Source organism: Taudactylus pleione, unplaced genomic scaffold (genome assembly GCF_031769625.1).
Source record: "Taudactylus pleione unplaced genomic scaffold, aTauple2 ptg000156l, whole genome shotgun sequence".
Taxonomy (NCBI): Eukaryota; Metazoa; Chordata; class Amphibia; order Anura; family Myobatrachidae; genus Taudactylus; species Taudactylus pleione.
In genome coordinates, this window is record NW_028284558.1 from 8,719,131 (window position 1) to 8,742,082 (window position 22,952).

Sequence of the window (22,952 nt, forward strand, 5' to 3'; positions counted from 1 at the left end):
AATCGGTGACTTTTAACACGCAGAATTTCACCTATCCTCCAACATCGATAGTCGCCAGTCACATTTCAGATCCAATCGGAGGATCAGGCAATCTTTCGTTAGCTGTATGGAGCCCTTAATACTACTAGGGCAGTGTTTCCCAAACTCATTCCTCCTCAGGAAGCACTAACATGGTTTCCATATTTCGTAGTTGGTGCACAGGTGTAGTCATTACTAGCTGGCACATTTTAAAAGATCCACAGGTGGAGCTAATTATTTCACTTATGATTCTGTGAGGAGACTTGGAAAACATGCACTGTTAGTGCTGCCTGAATGAGACTGGGAAACACTGTACTAGGGAATTTCTGTTTTTAGGTGGCAATGTGACCATATCCATTGTATATCTACAACTGCCTTACACAACACTCGGGTGACTCATAGTAATAGCAGGTGTTGTAATCACATTATCGGGTTAATTCAATTAGCCGCGAGAGGGGAGAGTCGCCATTGTAATGGCATGGAAATACCACTAATGACGCCTCAACTGGCCCCCCTTGTGGACCAATAATCTGCAAGTCTGGAGGTACTGTAAATGCAATATTTAACAGCTTGTGGGTGATTGAATTGACCACTATGTGTCAGAGACAGACTTTCGAATGTATGAGCAACTTCTGGCTAAAGGGACACTAGCTGACCATTCTTCTGTGCTTTATTGACCCTAGCACAAGGGAATACATAATGCTATACATAGGGGTCTATTTACTAATCCTTGGATGGAGCTAAAGTGAACAGAGAAAGTACCAGCCAATCAGCTCGTAACTGCCATGTCACGGCTGTGTTTGAAAAATGACAGTTAGGAGCTGGTTGGCTGGTACTTTATCTCCATCCACTCTAGCTCCATCCAAGACCCCATAGCTTTTGAGAATAAAATAAAAGATGGGTGTCCACAGTTTTGCCTGATGTCACATGACCTTGGTGTCACATAACCACACCCCAAGTGACATTATGTCCAACCAACTATGTTATACATATTTAATCATTAAGCCATTCCTCCAAGCTATTGTGTTGTGATGTCATCACAGTTAGAGTGACAGGAGAGCTCTGTTAGAAGAAAATGGGAATATAAGGAACAGAATGTGCAAAACTGAACGGTTTTGGCAAGCAGGTGTGCTAACACTAACAATAAAACTAGGTAAAGTCATAAAATAATACATACACAGAAAGTTTCTATACAGTCATCCCATATAGCTGCACTACAAATTTTCTAAAAACCTTATATCTACTGTATATAAAGAGATAATATATACTAGTTCATTTTGAGATGCATTGAAAACACTATTGTTTCAGGTCTCTTCACTATGAACTACTAAAAGGAAAAAACAGATATTCCCTGTGTCAGTGTGGGGGTCTATTTTTTTTAATCAGTAAAATTTATGGGCAGAAGCCCGATTACAGAGAGAAACTATTAGAATATTACATAATGGGAATAGACAAAAGTCTTGCAATTTTTTATTTTTTTTTACAGGCGATTATACGTTTATTTAAATATTAAATCTGTCTTTTGTTTAGGAATTAGTAGTACAATTAGTAGACTTGTTAGCTCTTCCCTTACTTTGTCATGTTTAGCCTTTGCTCTGACAATGGAACATTATTGCATACAACTGTGTAACAAGACAAGATAAATACGTACTCTGGGGGCCTTGTATCTGGTCCAAGATCTCGGTGTAATGAAATTCTATCGCTAGCAAAAGCATTAAAACAATGTTTCTTTTCTCCTTCCTCTCTCTCTTTCTCCTCCTCAGGTGACAATTTGTCCACTTTAAATGATTTCCCAGATGCTCCTGGTGCATTAGGGTCCAGCAGTGGTCGGTCAAGATAAGGCTTTAGTTCAGCTGCAGTATAATATCCTGGCAAACACCGTCTCTCGTCTTTATCACCAAGCTGTCTTTCCGGTGCATTGATCTGCATTTTTGGCACAGAGTCTTTAATATTATTTACAGCCTCCATCACAATGTCCAACATTTTCTTCTTCTTCTTCACGTACGAACCTCCCTGTGCCGCGAGCTCGTCCATCTCTCTGTCCACTACTTCTTTTTGTATTAAAAACACAAAACCCATAAAAATAAGAGTCGCTGCCCCAAGTTTCCAGTGTATGAATCGCTGGCCTAAGACCAGCCTTTTAAAGTTTGTCATGTTGGTTTAGAAGCTTCGCAGCCAAACAAAACCTCTACCTATGGCATAAAGTCCATTGTCAGTGCCGCATCGTCCAAAATCTGTAAAACAAAGTAAATTAGAATGAGAACACTGATTTAAATGTATCAAGTAGGAAGTTTAACCCCAGATGCATAATATATGAATATACAGTCAGGTGCATAAATATTGGGACATTGACAGAATTTTCATATTTTGGCCTCTATTCACCACCACAATGGCTTTGAAATGAAACAAACAAGATGTGCTTTAACTGCAGACTTTCAGATTTCATTTCAGGCTAATTACATCCAAATCAGGTGAACGGTGTAGGAATTACAACGGTTTCTATATGTGCCTCCCACTTTTTAAGGGGCCAAAAGTAATGGGACTATCAACTCAAAAGCTATTTCATGGACAGGTGTGGGCTATTCCCTCTTTATTTCATTATCAATTAAGCAGGTAAAAGGTCTGGAGTTGATTCTAGGTGTGACATTTGCATCTGGAATCAGTTGCTGTCGACTCTAAATATGAGATCCAAAGAGCTGTCACTATCAGTGAAGAAAGCCATCATTAGGCTGAAAAATCAAAACAAACCCATCAGAGAGATAGCAAAAACATTAGGTGTGGCCAAATCAACTTTTTGGAACATTCTTAAAAAGAAAGAACGCACCGGAGAGCTCAGCACCACCAAAAGACCCGGAAGACCACGGAAAACAACTGTGGTCAATGACAGAAGAATTATTTCCCTGGTGAAGAAAAACCCCTTCACAACAGTTGGCCAAATCAAGAACACTCTCCAGTAGGTAGGTGTATACGTGTCAAAGTCAACAATCAAGAGAAGACTTCACAAGAGAGTGAATATAGAGGGTTCACCACAAGATGTAAACCACTGGTGAACCTCAAAAACAGGAAGACCAGATTAGAGTTTGCCAAACAACATCTAAAAAAGCCATTACAGTTCTGGAACAACATCCTATGGACAGATGAGACAAAGATCAACTTGTACCAGAGTGATGGGAAGAGAAGAGTATGGAGAAGGAAAGGAACTGCTCATGATCCAAAACATACCACCTCATCAGTGAAGCATGGTGGTGGTAGTGTCATGGCGTGGGCATGTATGGCTGCCAATGGAACTGGTTCCCTTGTATCTATTGATGATGTGACTGCTGACAAAAGCAGCAGAATGAATTCTGAAGTGTTTCGGGCAATATTATATGCTCATATTCAGTCAAATGCTTCAGAACTCATTGGACGGCGCTTCACAGTGCAGATGGACAATGACCCGAAGCATACTGCAAAAGCAACCAAAGAGTTTTTTAAAGCTAAAAAGTGGAATGTTATGCAATGGCCAAGTCAATCCCCTGACCTGAATCTGATTGAGCATGCATTTCACTTGATGAAGACAAAACTGAAGGGAAAATGCCCCAAGAACAAGCAGGAACTGAAGACATTTGCAACAAAGTATTAAAAAGTGAAAGTTAGATTTAGGATTGTTTAGTTTGTCCCATTACTTTTGGCCCCTTAAAAAGTGGGAGGCACATATAGAAACCGTTGTAATTCCTACACCGTTCACCTGATTTGGATGTAATTACCCTCAAATTAAATCTGAAAGTCTGCAGTTAAAGCACATCTTGTTTGTTTCATGTCAAAGCAATTGTGGTGGTGAATAGAGGCCAAAATATGAAAATTCTGTCAATGTCCCAATATTTATGCACCTGACTGTATATCTTACATTGTGTTTTATTTGATATTCAAGTATACAAATTTTCATTAGTAGGTTTGGGATATACATTTTTAAAAACTAATGGATAATTGTTAATAAGGTTATCTGAAAACATAATTATTTTTTTTCAGGGGTAATTGTGCCCTGTAGCTTCCATTCCCATACCAGTTTGCATTATTTTAGTGGTGTCAACACCACACTAAGTAAAAGCATCAATTTCAAATCCAGTATGTGATTGGTCCTGAAAAACAGTTAAAGTTGTCAGTTTCCCTGCAGCACAAAGGTTTAATGGCTTTCCAGCATGCAGCACGTCTTCATTTTAAAAGCAACAGGACTCTGGGCTACCTGCCAACGTCTACATAAAACATAAGCAAGGGAGGGGCCTGTGAGTGCCCGGACTAGTAGTCACATAGTCAATTGGGGGACAAACTGTAAAAACTAAAAAAATGTTTGGTGTGCCATTAAAAATCTGAAATGCAGTGTCGTAACTAGGGCAGGGCGAGCGGGGTTCGTGCCCTGGGCGCCGTTGGACCGGCGGCGCGGGGGGGCGCCGCCGGCCACGGTACCGGCCCGCCCGCCCTAGTTAGCCGGTGTAGCGCCGACCGCAATGAGTGCGGTCTGCGCTACACATTTGCACAGGACCGGCGCTAGGCTTCCAGCGCCGGTCCTGTGCTGCACGCCTGAGCCCGTTCCCTCCCCCTGAGCGCTTGCCCAATAGCGCTAGGAGGCGGGCTCAGGCTGTGCATAACACACGCATCGCCGCCAGCAGACTTCCGTCCGGCTCCTGCAGTGGGTAATGGGACTGACGTCATGACGTCTGTCCCATAATGCTGAGCGCGCCAGCCCGGGCGGACTGGCGGGCGGGAGCGGCATCGCGGACAGGAGCAGCGTGGAATCAGGTAAGTATATTTTTATATATATTTTTTTTTTTAACCTATCTGCACAACAGGGGAGGTCCAGTGAAGTCCTCCTCCTCTGCCAGCGACGGGTCCCTGTATAATACTCATGCGCGACGGTCTGCGCATGTGCATGACACAGGGACCCGGCAGGGCCTGGAAAGCTTCGCTGAAGCTAAAGACTGAGAGAACGATGCTGTGACAAACAGCGGTAATCTTAGAATACTGTTGTTGAATACAGAAAGGATGACATAACCCCTTTAGCGAGCACTAAAGAGGATATGCATCGTTTAGTTACTGGGGCCCATAATCTCTCGCTCATGAGTGGTACAGCATTATATGCACTGAGCACAATGATAATGAGTTGTTCTGAAAAGTTACACACAATAAGTAAAAGGAAGACAATTATATAGGCCTATTACTTTTTACAAAACAAAGTAACTGACATAATATGGGGCAGACTTGCTTGTTTGGTATGTTTTGTCGACAATCACAATGTTGACAGTCATTATACAGACACCATAAGGTCAACAGGTACAAATGACGATGACGATGTTCCCACTAACATAATGTTGACGCCCAATTTTAACCCTAACCCCCAAAATTACTATTGTTGCTATTTTGACTGTGTTGACATTTCATGTGTTGATATTTTAACCATGACAACAGTATGGCACCAAACTTTTGACTCTCGACATGACGACTATATTCCAACTTTTGCAGCAATAATGCTGCTTGTAGTGATTAACTTATGAAATGTTTGTGTAAAACATGTCTATTCTGAATACCAAGAAAAGTTAAACAGTTTAAAATATTTCTAGTATTAGTTCTTCAGTAGGATATGCAATTGGATTTAAATGTGTGTGTAAACAGCTGGTATAATTAAACAGACACAGCTACACTTTAATTGAATGACTGAAGTCAGACATCGCTGTATGAATCAACATTCTTAAGTAATTTACCTTCTGATGTTTTAATAGATTCACTTGAAAAAAACATGACTCATTTTAGTTTTTAACCAAGTCAATGTTACCTGTGTCACAGATGCTGTAAAGTCCATTAAGTGCATGTTGGTTAAACAGGTGTGACCATCAAAGATGTTTTACAAGAACTATCATGTTGAATGGTTAAAGTAGTCTAGATTACTTTGCGCAATTGCTGGATTTGTATGCACCTTTCATTTTAATAAGGAGCCATGTAAGTTAATAATTCAGTGTCTAAATACTATTTTAGAATGAGTCTAAACATGGCTTCCAGATAATGCTTTGAAAAAGGATAACTTAGTTATACACACTTTTAGAACCGCTGTTGGCTACACTGTTATAGAGCTCTTAAAAGCAAAGACTAATATACTTTAGTATATTTCTCAAACCACAAATGGCTTGCTTAAAGAGAATGTAGCAAAGTAACAAGACTAAAGTAGGACATCCACTATACAATTTACTGTCAGATATCTGTCCAATCTGGCTGGTTGGAATGAAAGCCTGGTAATGTATGGGAGCAAATGACAATCGTCCATTTGCTCACAAACACTGGAAAATAGCCAAAAATGGTTGTTCAGAAAAATTGGTTAAAACACACAAATTTAACCAATTTGAACAATTTTTTTAAATCTTTTTTCAGTTTTTAAAATCGTATGATCGACTGTAATTTGCTCCCATACATTACCAGTTTTTCATTCCAACCAGCCAGATTGGACAGATATCTGACAGTAAATTGTATGGTGGACGCCCAGTATTTGGGGTATATTTACTAAAGGTCGATCTTAATCTTAATTTTGATCGATTTAAAAATCCATGTACTTCTGGGGCTAAAGCTAAAATCACACATTTACAAATACTTAAAAAAATAAATAAATAAATAAAGTGTGATTTAGGGGCCTATGTATCAAGCTGTTTGTTACATAAAATTATGCATTGTTCCTTTGTACTAATGGCACAATACAGGATATTTCACAGAAAAATGGGGACTACGATCTGACCCCTATGTACCAAACTCAAAAAAGCAAAGCTTTTCGGAGCTTGGGCCCGATAGTATACACCATCTTCAGATGGTGTAAACGGTTTTAAGCCTATGGAGAAGCCAGGAGCAGGAGTGAGAGCTTTCAACTAAATGCCGGGGATATAACCCGTAGGGACAGTGATTACCGCAGCCCCTGCGAGTTCTCCTTCATACACAGTGGGGATATTTTAATTCAAGATGAAAATATCCCCTGCTATATGGACAGATATTAATCGCGGCAGTTCTGCGATTATTAGTACATAGACCCCTTAGCCCCAGAAATACAATATTGATTTTGATCGATATAAATTGATTTTTGACGATTTTAAATCACTCAAAATCAAATAAATTTGACCTTTAGTCAGAAGATGTGTCGCTAGCTTATCATTGCAATCTTGTCAAAGTGCTCAATAATACACCATCAACATTAGGTGTATATGACTGGGTTTAGAGCACCTACTGCATTCATTTGTCAAAACTGGTTGCATACAGACTAGTAATAGATGGGTGGGACAGAACAATGGTAACAGCAGCCTAGAGTATTTCAGCACAGATTTTCTATTCACATGCAGAAAAGTTGCACGACTTTGGCCAATCCGTACAAGCATATAAACTTTTAACAGAAGCACAGAGAAGGGATGTGAGGCTCCTGTGAAAGTGATAAAGGAAAATTGTGGTTGTATAAGCATCTTATATGTAAAGAAGTTCATACTGTATTCCCAACTTTTATTTAATAACCAACTGCACTTGTGTTTGCTGGAATGAAATAATCTATATTTACTTTTGTCAAACCCTTTAATAAACATTGCAAAGCACTAAAGTTTAGTGACTATGGGGCCTATGTATCAAGCTGTTTGATACATACAATTATGCAGAAACTGTGTACTAAAAGCACAATGCAGGAGATTTCACAGAAATCTCCGTCAAAGTGTTAATTAGCGCTGCAGATCGCAGTCCTTATTATCATCAATGGGGGACTATGATCTGACCACTATGTACTAAACTCCAAAAAGCATAGCTTTTCTGTGTTTAGCCCTGGTAGTTTACACCATCTTCAGATGGTATAAACTGCTATAAGCCTATGGGGGCTCCAGGGGCAGGAGAGAGATCTTTTGATCTATCCCATGCTACCCCCCTGGGGCGGTTCCGGGAGCTGATACTGTGCACGTTACCGCAACCGCTGTTCCTGCGAATTCCCCTTTGTACAAAGCGGGGATATTTTCATTAAAAGTGAAAATATCCCCTGCGAGTTGGACCAATAATAATTGCAGCAGTACCGCGATTATTGATACATAGACACCAAAAGTAAAATATATAGTGGCATAAGTGTCAATTACACATAGAACAAGCACGCAATGTATCTACTCAAAATAGCAGGTATTAGAGGACATATGACATTTGCCAGTATGTGTGCATCTCTTTCATGGATGTCCAATTGTATTACTGGTAACCCAGCACATAGGAAGGGTGTCCCAGAGGAGGTATCCCTAACATTCATGTGAAGTGGACAGACAATATATTTTTTTAAAAGACAATGCCCTTTAATTGAAGAAACTCAAATGACGACCTTAGGTTTTCCCATTTGAAGGTTATACAGAAACATACATTCATAATCAAAGCATTAGTTAAATCACTGGAAATCTGCCGTGAGGTATTTCATCTATAAATGTACTGAAATATGAAGGAACAGTCTTTGCTTAAATTGCACTAAAGCACATTCTTATGACTGCATGCACATCCATTCCATGCAAAGTTGGCCAATTAGTGTCTGTTATGTAATCAGATTTTCTAAGAACAAAGCACATAGGTCCAATAGATATAAATGTCACACATGAGAAAACACAAGCAATCTATCCAGGATAAAGCACAACACCCAATCAAAAGTCATACAACAGCGAGAGCCATATAACGCTACTCACACTTCTTCACAAGTTCAACAAAACCGCATATATTCCACAAATAAACAAATAGAGCAAAATTTGTTAAGTACATTTAGGCCATCTGGTGAGGAGTTACCTAGTGTTCATTCTAGCACCCTGCACCTGTCACAACCCGAGCAGTTCCTCTTTCTAAGCTCTGGTGCTTCTAGCACACCCTAGTATGTATCTCAGCAGTTTGTTGCATCAACTGAGTGTGCTATAAGCACCATATCAGAGAGCGATCCCCCAGACAGGAAAGAGGAACGGTACGGGTTATGACAGCTGCAGGGTGCTAGAATAAACACTATTACATTAGTCAATTGGGCAATTAAGTGAGTTGAAAAACCATTCAGTGCACTACAATAAACGCTGTTTCGTGAGTGTCTGTGTGTTTTTCTTGTCTCACATTCCCCACTGCTGTCACTCTATACTGCCCTGTGGTATCAGGAACAAGCATGCATTGCAAATGTCTCAGAAGGCTGGCAGTGCAGGTTTTCATCAGGAACATGAACTTACTGTAAGTAGTCAGAGAAAATTAGAATATGTACCATTGAAGAAAGATGCCAGTCATCATACTATAAAGGCGTGTGTGTGCCTTAACTAGGCTGACCCTATCAGCATTAACTGGCTACCTTTGTATTTAAATCCCTGTTGAATTAATACCCATCACAGTGACAGTTCATTAGTTCAATGCTGTCAGACTGTTGTAACGCCCATATTATGTGCTGACAACAAACTCTGCTTGCAGAAACATGAAATTCTCTTAATACTCTACAAATGTGTTATAATTAAACTGTGACATTCAGAAAGTAAAAGGTCCCCATACATCTGCGACGGATCGCTGCAATGTTGCGATCGGAAACGCCGATCTGTCGGTTGGAAATGCAGACCGGCAGCCATCTATGTTCCGCGAAGCGGCGCATGATTGGTGAAATTTAACATGTAAAATTTCACCAATGTACCAATCCCGATAATTTTTTGATCGTGATCGGCATATCTGTGAAATCCAATATGTTGAATTTCACCGACCCTGCGATCCCGGGTTGCAGGACCGCTGCATTGCGGCGATCAGTCGCAGATGTATGGGGACCTTTACTCGGGGATGCAAGTTTAAAAAAAAAAAAAGCAATTAATTGATCAACAGACTTAAATGTGAAGAGCTTCCATAAAAAAAACTTTGAAACTAGAATGTTCTTTAAAAAAAAACAAGTGAAGTAGATTTAATCAAATTATAACATCCAATAACTAATAAACTTTCTTTTTTTTCAGTTAAAATCCCAAATACTCATTATTTTAAAGAGAGCTAAAATATGACCATTGGGGAAATAACAACTATTACTGTCAAATCAGCTTTCCATCAAGTATTGTGATCTTAAAATAGAAAAAAAACAAAAATTTTTTTTTTTTCATCTAATAATATAAAGTACCATTTGGTTTTTCAATTAATAATTTAGACGTTGAGCTATGCTCTAAAGGCCCCCTTCCATAAGCGATGGATTGCCGAGATCCTGCAATGCTGTAACCCGGCAACGTAGGATCGCAGAAATCCAACATGTTGGATTTCACAGATATGACAATCACGATCAAAAATGATCGCGATTGTCAAATCGGTGAAATTCAATATTTAAAATCTCAGTGATCCTGCGAAGGATCGCTGAACATCGATGGTTACCGTCTGCATTTCCGACCGGTGAGTTACCGTTGGCATTTCCGACCGGTGGATTGCCGTTTCCAAACTGATCGCAGGATCATGAGATCCTCAATCAGATGTATTGGGGCCTTTAGCCAGTGGTTCCCAAACTCGGCCCTCAGGAACCCACACAGTTCACATTTTCAAGGTCACCTAGCAGGGCCACGGGTGTGTTCACTACTCACTGACTAATTTTAAAAGATCCACAAGTGGAGCTAATTATTTCAATTGTGATTCTGTGAGGAGACCTGGAAAACATGCACTGTTTGGGGTCCTGAGAACCGAGTTTGAGAACCTGTGCACTATGCCATATGGCTATGAAACTCCAGTCACTTTAAAACACGAATCGATATATTTGTTCCCAGGTCCAATAGAAGGGGGAAGGGTGGGAATATTTGTAGACAATCTGGCATATCTACCAAATTGTGGACATTTTCCAGATTATGAATTAGAGGAAAAATGCTGGGGTTAATGCTGTACTTTCTTTTCAATGTTTCCGAATTCTGTAAAAAAAATTCTTGCTGCTGTCCCTCTACTTAACATTAAGATTCCAGCTCCAAAAATGTGAAGCATTTTGCTCCAATAATAATTTGTTATTATTCAGCTGCATAAGATGTACCCATATTATGGCAAGATCCTTAAAACGTAACATTCATCCCTAGGGGTGGAAGTTGCCATAACAATGGGTACACAACGATTCCTTAAAGACTGCTCCTTATGAATCTAGTAGATGAAACCAGCATTCTAGTCTATGTTTGGTCTGCATTACCGCAAATTAGTTTTATATTAAATACAAATGAGAGATTAAAACATGAATGGCAACTTCAGTCTTTTAAGAGTAATAATCTTGTACCTGCTGCTTTCATTTACCATCTGCAACTGAATTAAATCATCCATGTATACAACATATATGGTCAATTATTGAATGATAGCAAATCTGTATAATTGGAAATTAAGTAGAATAAAACAAGAAATGTAATAATATTACACCATAGTCATGTCCCATTCAATTGAATACTAAGGTGGCAATATCTTGGAAGTGTAATACAAACATATAAAGAATTAAGACCAATTAAAGCAAGTGTGGTCACACTAACCAAATCAAATTAAGAAATGGATAGGCGTCAGTAATAATACAATCACCACTGAAAACTAAGCATTTGCATGTTTACTGTTGAGTGATAACTGTTGTATTAGTATTGACTTTCCTTTTATTATTTTAAAGTTTTTTAAGATTATGTATGCCATTGCCAGGACGAAATTACTTAGCAAAAGCCATCTAATTTTAAAAAGGTCTGCAGTCAAGCTTAGTTGTGGGTAAGGGTGTAGCAAGACCTATAGGAGGTCTGTAGGAAAAATATCCACAGGACCCCCACTACTCAGAGCGGGGCAACACATCTGCTGTCACAGGCCTTGTGTTATGGCCACGTTATTTCATACACATTGGGATTAGGGAGACTATATCATAAGGAGGTGAGCGCCTGGTCGCTGGCAGCGTAACTGTGTGCAGGATGGCTGGGCCACGGAGCAGCTGCGCCTCCTGCACCTATTGTAGCTATGCCCTTGGTTATGGGTTCTCAATATTTAAATTATGCCACTTGGCCAGGGGCTAACAAGCAAAACTGGGAGCACTGCTCTGTTTTTTTTCGCTCTTCATTTTGGAAGCCTCTCTTGACGGGATGCTTAAAGGTCATTCGAGTCTACATAGCACTATTCAAACAACTTATTTTTTCTGCAGTGACAAAGGCAAATTATTAGCACACTGTAACAGAACACAATTTCTTCTACAGTTAAAAAGGAAGTAATGCAATAATTACAAACTGTAGCGCTCCACTTATCACATGTAATATCCTTCTTCCTGCCACAAATAACCAAATGGTTTCACATTTTAACATATACAGTAATCTTGCAAGAAGAAACACTCAATGGGCTTGTAGTAAAACTATTACTTGCATGTAACTGATCACTGTGTATTAACAATCGCCAAGGCCATCATCAATATGTGTCTAAAGGCTTCAAACCAGTTGTCACAGACATGCCATGGAAAAGCATATGTAAATGTATGGGTATTCTATAGCGTGCTAGTGGGGGTTGAGATGGAGGCATTATTTAGAACACTATACATGACCAGCTTCTAGGGAATGCTGCTAATGGGGGCCCATGCTACATGATTCAATTAAATCACTTTAGAAAGGAAGGTCAGCTTTCTGATTACAATTATTATGTTGGGTACTAATCCTATTAAAATAACTCTTAATACTCAAGCACCTGAAATCACTTACTAAAAACTCAAAAACACACTGCTGCTGTTATTTAGCCATATACGAGTATGTCAAATGGCAGAAGCAGAGTTTTGCTTAGTTTCCAGTAAATTGAAGGCAGAAGTCCTATTTTAAGAGGGGTATTCAATATGAAAAGGTTAACTTCCCTGGCGAAGTTAACGTTTCATATCAGAGTTTTTTTTCTGCGTAAAGGTATGGTGCGCGCTCCCGCTTATCCCCGTTTTCAAAATAAAATTAACGAAAACGGGAAACTCCGAAGTTGGATTTGCGTAAAGTTACAAATTTTTCCTTAAATTAATTGTAAGACCCCCCTAAAGTTGTAAAAACATGGGGGAACACTATGGGTACCCCCGTTTTAGCCTTTAATTGAAAGTCGGGGATTTAAATAGCCGCAGGTGTTTTTTTTCCGTCATTGAAGAAGTGATGCAGAAGAGCACTTAGGTTATTTTTTTTCGTTTTTTTAAGTGGTCCCATCAAATTTGGGGTACATGAAAATGGGTACTAGCATATTTTGGTGTCCCTAAAGTAATTTTTTTAAAATTCTGCATTTGTGCACCTGCCGCTATAATTCTATTCTAGAAAACATCTGCCGCATACTTGCAGAATAGCCCTGAACCTATTTCCCTATTGTTTAACAATTTTTTCCCAATTTTTTTTTTTGCACCCCAATTTTTAAATGAATTTTTTGGGGTGTCCCTATTTTTTTTTTAAACTTTTTTTGACACAGTTCTTTTTTAAATGTCAATCTCAGGGGTGTAGGCTATTTTTTTTAAGCCTGCACCCCTAAACCCCAATTCTGCACTTTTTTTCGACACCTATTCAATGGTGAAAAGTTATCACCGTTTTTTATCAAAGACTTTTCAAAACTGCGATAAGTCTTTGAAATTGAATACGGTGTAAAACTAAAACAAGTGATATTAACGCAAAAACGTTAAAAAGTGCGATATTAACGCAAAAAACTATGTTATCGCACCCATATTGAATACCCCTTATAAGTGACAGGAAAGGTTTCAGTTGTATGCGGACAAAATGTTGCCATGTACAGAATGTTGACACAATATTAGGATTACATTAGGTTTAGGGTTAGATGAAAAATGGATTGGAAATCGCATTGTCGACATGCTATCAACTTTCTGGCATTAACTACATGATGTCAGTGTCGACATTCTCACATTCTAACCATGGGCCGTATTCATTTAGAAACGAAAAGCAGAGATCCATGAAAACGTATCGCCGAATAAGATTTCCCTCTGAATAGCAGGAGAAAAGAAGTGCCACAAAATTCCTGGAAAAAACAAACCCAAAAAAGTACTTTAATTTTGGAGGCGAAAAAGCACAAAGTGGGGGGACAAATTAAAAAACTAGCGAAATAAGGTTCTGAGGGTGCTCTAAGAAGGGGCCAAGTGTTTTGGGGATTGCAGGTGCTTTTAGGACGGAGGAATTTCACTTTTAATTAAAACTGCACTTTAGAGACAATAAAAGATGCTTGCACCCATTTTCAGGTACCCCAAATTAGCCAGGACTACTTATTTTCTCCAAAAACTACTGCTATAAGCCATTCTTCACCACTTGTGCAAAGACGCTAATTAGAGGCAATTGTACCAACTTAAGTGCCCCAAACAGTTTAATTAGGCCTAATCGGGCACTACTACATTGATCCCCAATGTTTCTGCATCTTTCGGGTTCAGGCTGATTTCCCCGATTCTGTCACCACTGTCTGCCTGTTCTGACTTCGCGTGTCGCCGTTTTCACGTCTTATGGAATTGAATACGGCAAATAGTGGGGACGTGCACAATAACTTTCCGCAGTCCAAAGACGCGATGTAGGCGAAAATGTTTCGGCATTGTGTAGAACCCAACAAAGAAAGGAAATATTTCAGGGAGCTGAATGAGAATTTCTGCAGATCACCAGTACAGTAGGTGATTCTGATCTATAGCAGTCATTCCCAAACTTTCTTCAATCCCAGTCATAGAGTATCAGCAATGTTTTCATGACACCCCTAAGCCAAAAGTTTCTTATTGAGAAATTCAGCAAAAATTATTAAATTAAGCGAACTGTGTTTACTTGTCATCCTTAGGTTCACTTCAGGTCGGCCTAGAGGGGGCGTGGTGGCCACGGAGGTGGGCTGTGTGTGTGGGAAAGGGGTGGGGGAGTGGCAATGTGATTATGACATCATGGCCCGCTTGCGATATACAGTGATGAGATCACAGCAATTGTATAGTAGGGCTACAATAATTTGATTCGGCGCTTCACCGCCCCTTGGGACCGACCACTTGTGCACTGTAAGCGGGCGGCACCAGGGGGTTGCAAAGTGGCTGGCAGGGGGATTTTCCCTCTTTTCTGGGTGTCCGGGAATACCACCCGATTTTCGGGAGACTCCAGGCCATTGCGGGAGAGTAGGCACATATGGTTCACTCATGTGGTGATGGACAAGTTTGCACTTCTGTTTGTACACATTTTATATTTGACAGTCACCACCAGTGGTTTTATGTATCACATGGACCATGAATAATTGCACAATCCTCCAAACATCGGAGATGTGCGCTAATCATCGGGTTAGCATACATCTCTGAATCAGGCCCTATATACATAACTGGTAATAAATAATAATAATTGAGACATTAAGAAAAGTTCACAACTCACTATGATAAAATAGTGCAAATGCATCTCTGATTTTGATACAAGTATACCAAACAGGATTGAAAAAGGTTGTGGAAATTAAAATAATTAGCTGTATTACATTCTGATTAGTAGACTAGAGTTTTCCAGTAACATCTTTTATATAGTCACATGCAACTTGCTACAAAGCTTGATATACAAACCGTGAGACACAGATGATGCATTATGATGCTAGGCATTCTGTGCTAGCTGTATCATGCATCATTTCTCCGGCTGATATTTGTAAACACAAATGCTGAATTCACAAAAGAGAAGACACCAGTATATATTACATAACTTGATCAATATCCAGTTATTTCTAACAGAAGATAGCATTTCATAAGCTTGAGCATCACTATGAATTTTATGCTTTAACTAGCTGTTGCTCGCAGCTTCGCCCATGATGAAATCATTTCTGCAAAAAAATATTTGCTTTGCATAGGGGTCCTGTCACGGGAGTGGCCCATGTGACCAGCAGCACTATACAGACAGGTGCCCTCACTCACCACTCACACCAATGTCACTGTGTACCCTGTGCACAGACTGCTATGTAGCCTATCCTATTCACCAACCACTCACACCAATGTCACTGTGTGCCCTGTGCACAGACTGCTATGTAGCCTCTCCTATTCACCAACCACTCACACCAATGTCACTGTGTGCCCTGTGCACAGACTGCTATGTAGCCTCTCCTATTCACCCACCAATCACACCAATGTCACTGTGTGCCCTGTGCACAGACTGCTATGTAGCCTATCCTATTCACCCACCACTCATACCAATGTCACTGTGTGCCCTGTGCACAGACTGCTATGTAGCCTATCCTATTCACCCACCACTCACACCAATGTCACTGTGTACACTGTGCAGACTGCTATGTAGCCTATCCTATTCACCCACCTCTCACACTAGTAACTGTGTGCCCTGTGCACAGACTGCTATGTAGCCTATCCTATTCACCCACCTCTCACACCAGTCACTGTGTGCCCTGTGCACAGACTGCTATGTAGCCTCTCCTATTCAAGTGAACGTGGGCCCAAAGCACCTCTCCCCCCTTACTGTGTGCATAGTGCCACACATACAACTTGCATTGATGAGGTCAATACATTTTGGTTTTGTTATTGCTCAGCTTTAACTTGACGGCTGGAAATGAAACAAAGAGCAGGTTATTTCTAGGAGATTCCACTACAAAATGATGCAGTTTTTATAAAAATGGTTCAGTAGTATTTGCGCCAACTTGGAACAGACAGACAGACACAGTAGTCTTATTATATTAGTAGATGATAAATTAGCAATCACTAAAACAAATCTATTTATTTATTATCAGTTATTTATATAGCGCACACATATTCCGCAGCGCTTTACAGAGAATAACTTACCAATCACATTTGTCCCTTCCCCTGTGGAGCTTACAATCTATATTCCCTACCACATGCTCACAAACATGCCATGGTACAGTATATAAATGGTATCTAACAAGCTCTTTAATAAACAGTTATATCGCTTTTTAAGAACAAGAACTATTCATTAAATGTACCACAATATAAAGATACAGGTTGAGTCTCCCATATCCAAAATGCTTGGTTCCGGGAGTATTTTGGATAACGGAATATTCCGTATTTTGGAACATTTGCATATCATAATGAGATATCTTGGAAATGGGACCCAAATGTACACACAGAATGCATTTATGTGTTATATACACCTTATACACACAGCCTGCAGGTGATTTTATACAATATTTTCAATAATTTTGTGGCTCAAGCAAAGTTTGTGTACAGAAATGAAATTCATTTATGTTTCATATACACCTTATACACAAAGCCTGAAGGCAATTGTATGCAATATTTGTAATAATTTTGTGCCTTAGACAAAGTTTGTGTACATTGAACCATCAAAAATCAAAGGTTTCATTATCTCAATCATGCCAAAATTATTCCGTATTTCGGAATATTTGGATATGGGAGCTCAACCTGTATTACCAATACTAAGGAATGCTGTATCATATTTTAACATTATTTCTCAGAAACTCCTCTATTAAAGCTTGTTCTCCCATCTGATGCTAGTGCGTGGTACGCTTAACTCCAGCAACTGCTACTAGAACAGGGCTAATTGATTCCAATGCTGTAAAACTTGTCTGAACTCCCCAGGGCAATGGCCAATAGAGATCATGACTCATGACTCAAAAATGTTGCATTTAAGCTTTACTAAAATATATATATATACAGTTTATTAACAGAAAAATTAATAGCGCACACACCCACACACAGCAGAGGCAGACATGTTATGGGCTGAACTAAAATTCACCATCACATTAGAAACACAATAACATCAATGAGACACTTTAAGGCAAAAAAAAAATAAATAACCATGAGGCAGTGAATTCAGTCTACAACATGGCTGCCTACAATTTGCATAGTATGAATGCGTAATTTAAAGTTTACCATTCCTGTTCCACAACACTACAGTAACACACTAATGAGCCAAAAGAATTTGGAGTGTAGTTTTGCAAGTTATACTTGGTGTGACAATGGGCTCAATTCAGCAATCAAATTTCTACTTCAATAATGGGGAAACGAGCGATTCTGCATTTTTTAAGAATTCCCGCCATTTAGCAAAGGGTTAACGGAGCAGATAATGCAATTATCTTCTCCGGTAATACCCAGCTCACACAGTATAGGTTGAGTCTCCAATATCCAAAATGCTTGGGACCAGGGGTATTTTGGATAATGGAATATTCTGTATTTTGGAATAATTGCATACCATAATTAAATATCTTGGGAATAGGACCCAAATATACACACAGAATGCATTTAAATACCCCTTATACACATAGCCTGCAGGAATATTTATTCAATAATTATGTACTCAAACAAAGTTTGTGTACAGAAATTAAATTAATTTATGTTCCATATACACCTTATACACACAGCCTGAAGGTAATTTTATACAATATTTTTAATAATTTGTGCCTTAGACAAAGTTTGTGCACATTGAACCATCAAAAATCGAAGGTTTCATTATCTCAGTCATGCCCAAAAAAATTCCGTATTTCGGAATATTTGGATATGGGAGACTCAACCTGTATTACATTTTAGAGAGCAAGCCATCGCTCTATACAGCACTTTGATGTTTTCTGCTAATCAGCAAGCATGAAAACACGAAAAAATATGCAAAAGCTTTCTTTATATAACACCACCTCAGAATGGCTTTATGTGAAGAAAAATCCTTAATTCAGCCAATAACTGCAGAGACAAGATCTCGTCCAATCAATCCCTGCAGCCGGCTGAAACTCCACCAACTCTCCGCCCGACTCGGTAACTACACTGCCAGTGTTTTGTAAAAATCAAGGTCGGCCCGACCATTACGCCAGGTACACGGCATACACATGTTTAAAATATAGCCATTCCCAGTGCTTCTTCATACTGCTCCACCTCAAACACTACACTTGGAAGATGGAGGAGCATGTAGGGGAAGGAGCAGTGTGTATTAAAGGCAGAGAATCGACGAAAAAAAAAAATATATATATTGTGTTGATGTTGTCCGAAATATTCATGCCAACATCAGCATTGTTGCTGAATAGATCCCAATGTCCTTGGGTGTGAAAATCTATCATCCTGCACAGATAAAAAGGGTAGATTTTAATGACTTTTAAAAATTGAATGATCAATTAATATAATACTGCTGCAGTGGTTGCACATACATGGGGTGCCACGGTTTGAGGATCCAGGAACAAATAAAATATGATTTATGGTGAAAGTGATTGTCAGCCACCAGCACTGGTTTTACCCATCATAAAATATGTGGACAAAGAGAAGCACAACCCTGTACCACCAACACCACATAACTGACCTTAAAGCTGGGCATCCACTGTACAATTTTCTGTCCAATCTGGCTGGTTGGAATGAAAACCTGGTAATGTATGGGAGCAAATGACAGTCGATCATATGGTTTTAAACACTGAACAATTTTTTTGTCCTTTTTTCAAATCGGTTAAATTTGTGTGTTTTAACCAATTTGTCTGAACAACCATTTTGGCTATTTTCCAGTGTTTGTGAGCAAATGGATGATTATCATTTGCTCCCATACATTACCAGGTTTTCATTCCAACCAACCAGATTGGACAGATATCTGACAGAAAATTGTATAGTGTATGCCCAGCATAAGGATGACAGGTAAGCACTATTTATTTAAATTAATAATCTCTTCTGAATTTCTCAATAAGACACGTTTGACCTAGGGGTGCAGTGAAAAAAATGCTAATATTCTAGGATGCCGTAATTCAATAAACTTTGGGAATCACTGGAATACTGTATATAAATAATCCTACAAAAACTGATTCAACTAAAAGATCTACTATGGTGCTCCATTATGGAAAACCACTAATAGACCAGAGGAGCCTTAAAGCTGCATACACACACAACAATTTTGTTACCAATGATTTTATGAACAATTAGCTGTCAGATTATCTGTCAGATTTTTGAAAGTGTAATGAACGATTTTTTTGAACTACAAACGATTTTTGCATATTCCCTTAATGAAAATCGTTCAGTTGACAAGTCCGACTGAACTACAAACGTGAACGCGCATGAACGATAATCGTTCATCGTTTGACTCAAACGATTATCATTCAAAAAATCGTTGTGTGTGTGTGCAGCTTTATTGTTAACAGCATGTCTATATTTTCATTGTGAAGAGATCACTGGAGTACACTGAATGGATAGATAACAATAGCTGTATTCTCCATCAGGGACACATCCCAACATCCCAAATGATTCTACAACAAAAATTATCAATTGCCAAATCTCTGCAACACCATAATGACGAATATTAAAACCTGCCCAAAATTTAGAAGCCAACATTCATGATAAAGCATCTAAATTCACCATCAGGAGGTAAATGACAAATACATTAACTGACCATTAACATGTGGTGTATTATAAAAGTGTGCAAAAGTAACCCCCCAAAACAAAGCCATATTTATCTCTCTTTATTGCTAAAGTTAAAATGTGAGTCTTTGGCTTCAACATGTTGGCCACTTACAGGAATGTATTACTAGCTAATAAAATGTGTGGCTCAAAAGTTTTCACTTTTAATTGTTGACTTCTTTATCTGTCATTGCAAAATAAGACAAAAGGGGGAGATGTACTAAGCCTTAACAAGTAATAAAGTGGACAGTGATAAAGTACCAACCAATCAGCTCCTGTCATTTTTTAAACACAGCCTGTAAAGTGACAGGAGCTGATTAGTTGCTACTTTATCACTCTCCACTTTTCAATGCTTAGTACATCTCCCCCAATGTGCTATATGTAATATAAGGTCAGAGTGTGAAACAGTAAGCGTTAATATATCTTGTACAAGTGTGTGAAGCTGTTGTGTCATACAGTGAGAGCCTCCCCGATGTGTCCTGCTCAGTACTAAGCTGTCACATCTCCATTGTCACATCCCCACAAACACTTCCCTAAAGGCACTGTTACTGCGTGATCACCATGCAATATACATTACCTAGTGTGCTGCTCATCTGCCCGGCTGGGACTGATACATTCATTAGGGAGAGAGAGTTTAGGAAGTTTCCTACTTACAAGGATGAGGAGGCTGAGAGAGGGCTCCTCCTCCGTCCTGGCCGCGTCCTGGTGTCTGGCCGCCGCTGCAGGGACCCCTCCCGGGACGCTGGGCAGGGGGGCAGGAGGTGATGATGATGACAGCTCTGGAGAGGTGGCTGCTGCTGCTGCTGCTCCCACTTCCGCCTTGCTGGACCCAGCTGCAGGTGAGACGGGTCTGCAACGTAGCCAAGGCGAGGTCACCAGGACGCATGCGCAGCGCTGCCTCACCTGCCCAACGCCCTTACCTGACACACAGGTGGGCAACACGGAAGTGCCGGCTAAGGAAGGTGTCTGGCTCACTTACACTGAGCATTAATGCTCCCACTATCATGCTCGTCGCGGCTGTGAACATATATATATATATATATATATATATATATATATATATATATATATATATAGATATATATAGATATATCTAGATATATAGATATATTTATATATATATACAGATATATATATATCTATAGATATATATCTATAGATATATCTATAGATATATATATATCTATAGATATATATATATCTATAGATATATATATATCAGCAGTTTAACTGGAATCCGGCACGCAAATAGTAAAAAAGTCTGCAAACATTTAAACAAGTACTTATCCAATAGGTCATCATGTATAGAATATACTAGTGCAATTATTCATGACCAATTTATACTAGTATTTACATAATACATAGAGTAATAGTGATCTGATTATCCATTGTGTGATTAAGGTGCCTCAATTGGGACATAAACAAAGTTGTGCAGCAAAGGAGTCACCTTTTTCCTAATAAGGTGTATTATAGGCTATTCCATGCCAGTGTCTGAGAGTGATGTAATCTAGCAGACCTCCCAGAGGAAAAATATTTAGAATCATAATTATTACACAGGAATAAGTGATTCTTCTTTTCAGACTGTCACAGTTTTTGCTACTGGGAAAACAAGTGGGGAATCAGGAGTACAGTGTTGTGGCAATGAATGAGATTGACAGGTATAATGTATAATGCAGATTTCATTTTTTTTTTTTTTATGATTGTGCTTCAACATACTGTAAAAGGTTCATACATTAGTTTACAGGGTTACTGCTGTGCACAGTTTAAGATAAAAATGACATATATATATATATATATATATATATATAAATTTTATACACAACAATAAATTATATAAGCACTTTGATTGTTGTATGATTTAAATCAGCATTCTACTTTTGTAATACATTTTTTACTCTGCTTTTATAATTTTTTTCCACTTATTTATTTAATTTCCACCAATACGACGCTCTAAGCCAAAGACAAGGCTACCACTTTCACTGTGCACGTTAGCTGGCAAGTCGGTATGTACAGACACTGAAGTCCCGAAGACTGGCTGCTGGAGTGATACAAGTCTTCTTACTGCTAGTAACCCAATATCACCAAGGAGCTGATTTTTTATTAAATCTTTTGTATCACTGCATAATGGTAAATAGACCTCATAATGTGTTATTGCAGATTTTATTTGATGAGTCATCTATTTAAGAAAATTCTTCATATATAATTACCCTATAGAAGGCAAGCCATTGTCGGCACATCACTTGATTCTAACTTAATATGATTGCTTCATTGTAATTGTAGTCGTCAGTGGGATCTTATGAATATGCCTGGCAAGAATCAGTTAGTTGCTTAATATGACAGAACTCCCAAAACTGAGTCATCTGCAAACAGTCCTGGCTGTGCCTTAAATGAAACACAGCACAAAACCTCAAGCAAACTGCACCAGGCAGTGCTCAGTAGTTCTTTGAAAGCCCTCATATAAACATACAGAGCTTGCAGTGATTATGTGTTTGTTGTGGTGGGTACACACTAGACAATGTGTACTCAGCCCGACATCTGCAAGGACGGGACCCGGAAGGGGGAGCTGGCACTGGCAAATACATACACACTTGCCGATTCGGGCAGCGAACGGTGGGGGCCATGCTGCATTACGTAGCGTGGCCCTTGCTAATGACATCCTACGCCGGACCAGCGTTTAGGACAG

At 39.2% G+C, this 22,952-nt stretch overlaps 1 protein-coding gene across 2 annotated transcripts in view; it reads right to left on the bottom strand.

Annotated features, from left to right (window-relative positions):
• The window catches only part of GALNT3 (polypeptide N-acetylgalactosaminyltransferase 3), a 52,981-nt gene extending 31,911 nt beyond the window's left edge, over positions 1–21,070 (bottom strand). The window contains exons 1-2 of one of the 2 annotated variants that reach the window (XM_088474834.1): positions 20,924–21,070; positions 1,670–2,252 (exon numbers count right to left, since the gene is read on the bottom strand). In XM_088474834.1, the coding sequence (XP_088330960.1) occupies positions 1,670–2,172 (503 nt within the window). In that variant the 5' untranslated portion in view covers positions 2,173–2,252; positions 20,924–21,070. Of the gene's footprint in view, positions 1–1,669; positions 2,253–20,846; positions 20,865–20,923 lie in introns of those variants that run through there. The other variant, XM_088474835.1, reaches the window with a different exon arrangement.
• Positions 21,071–22,952: the final 1,882 nt, after the last annotated feature.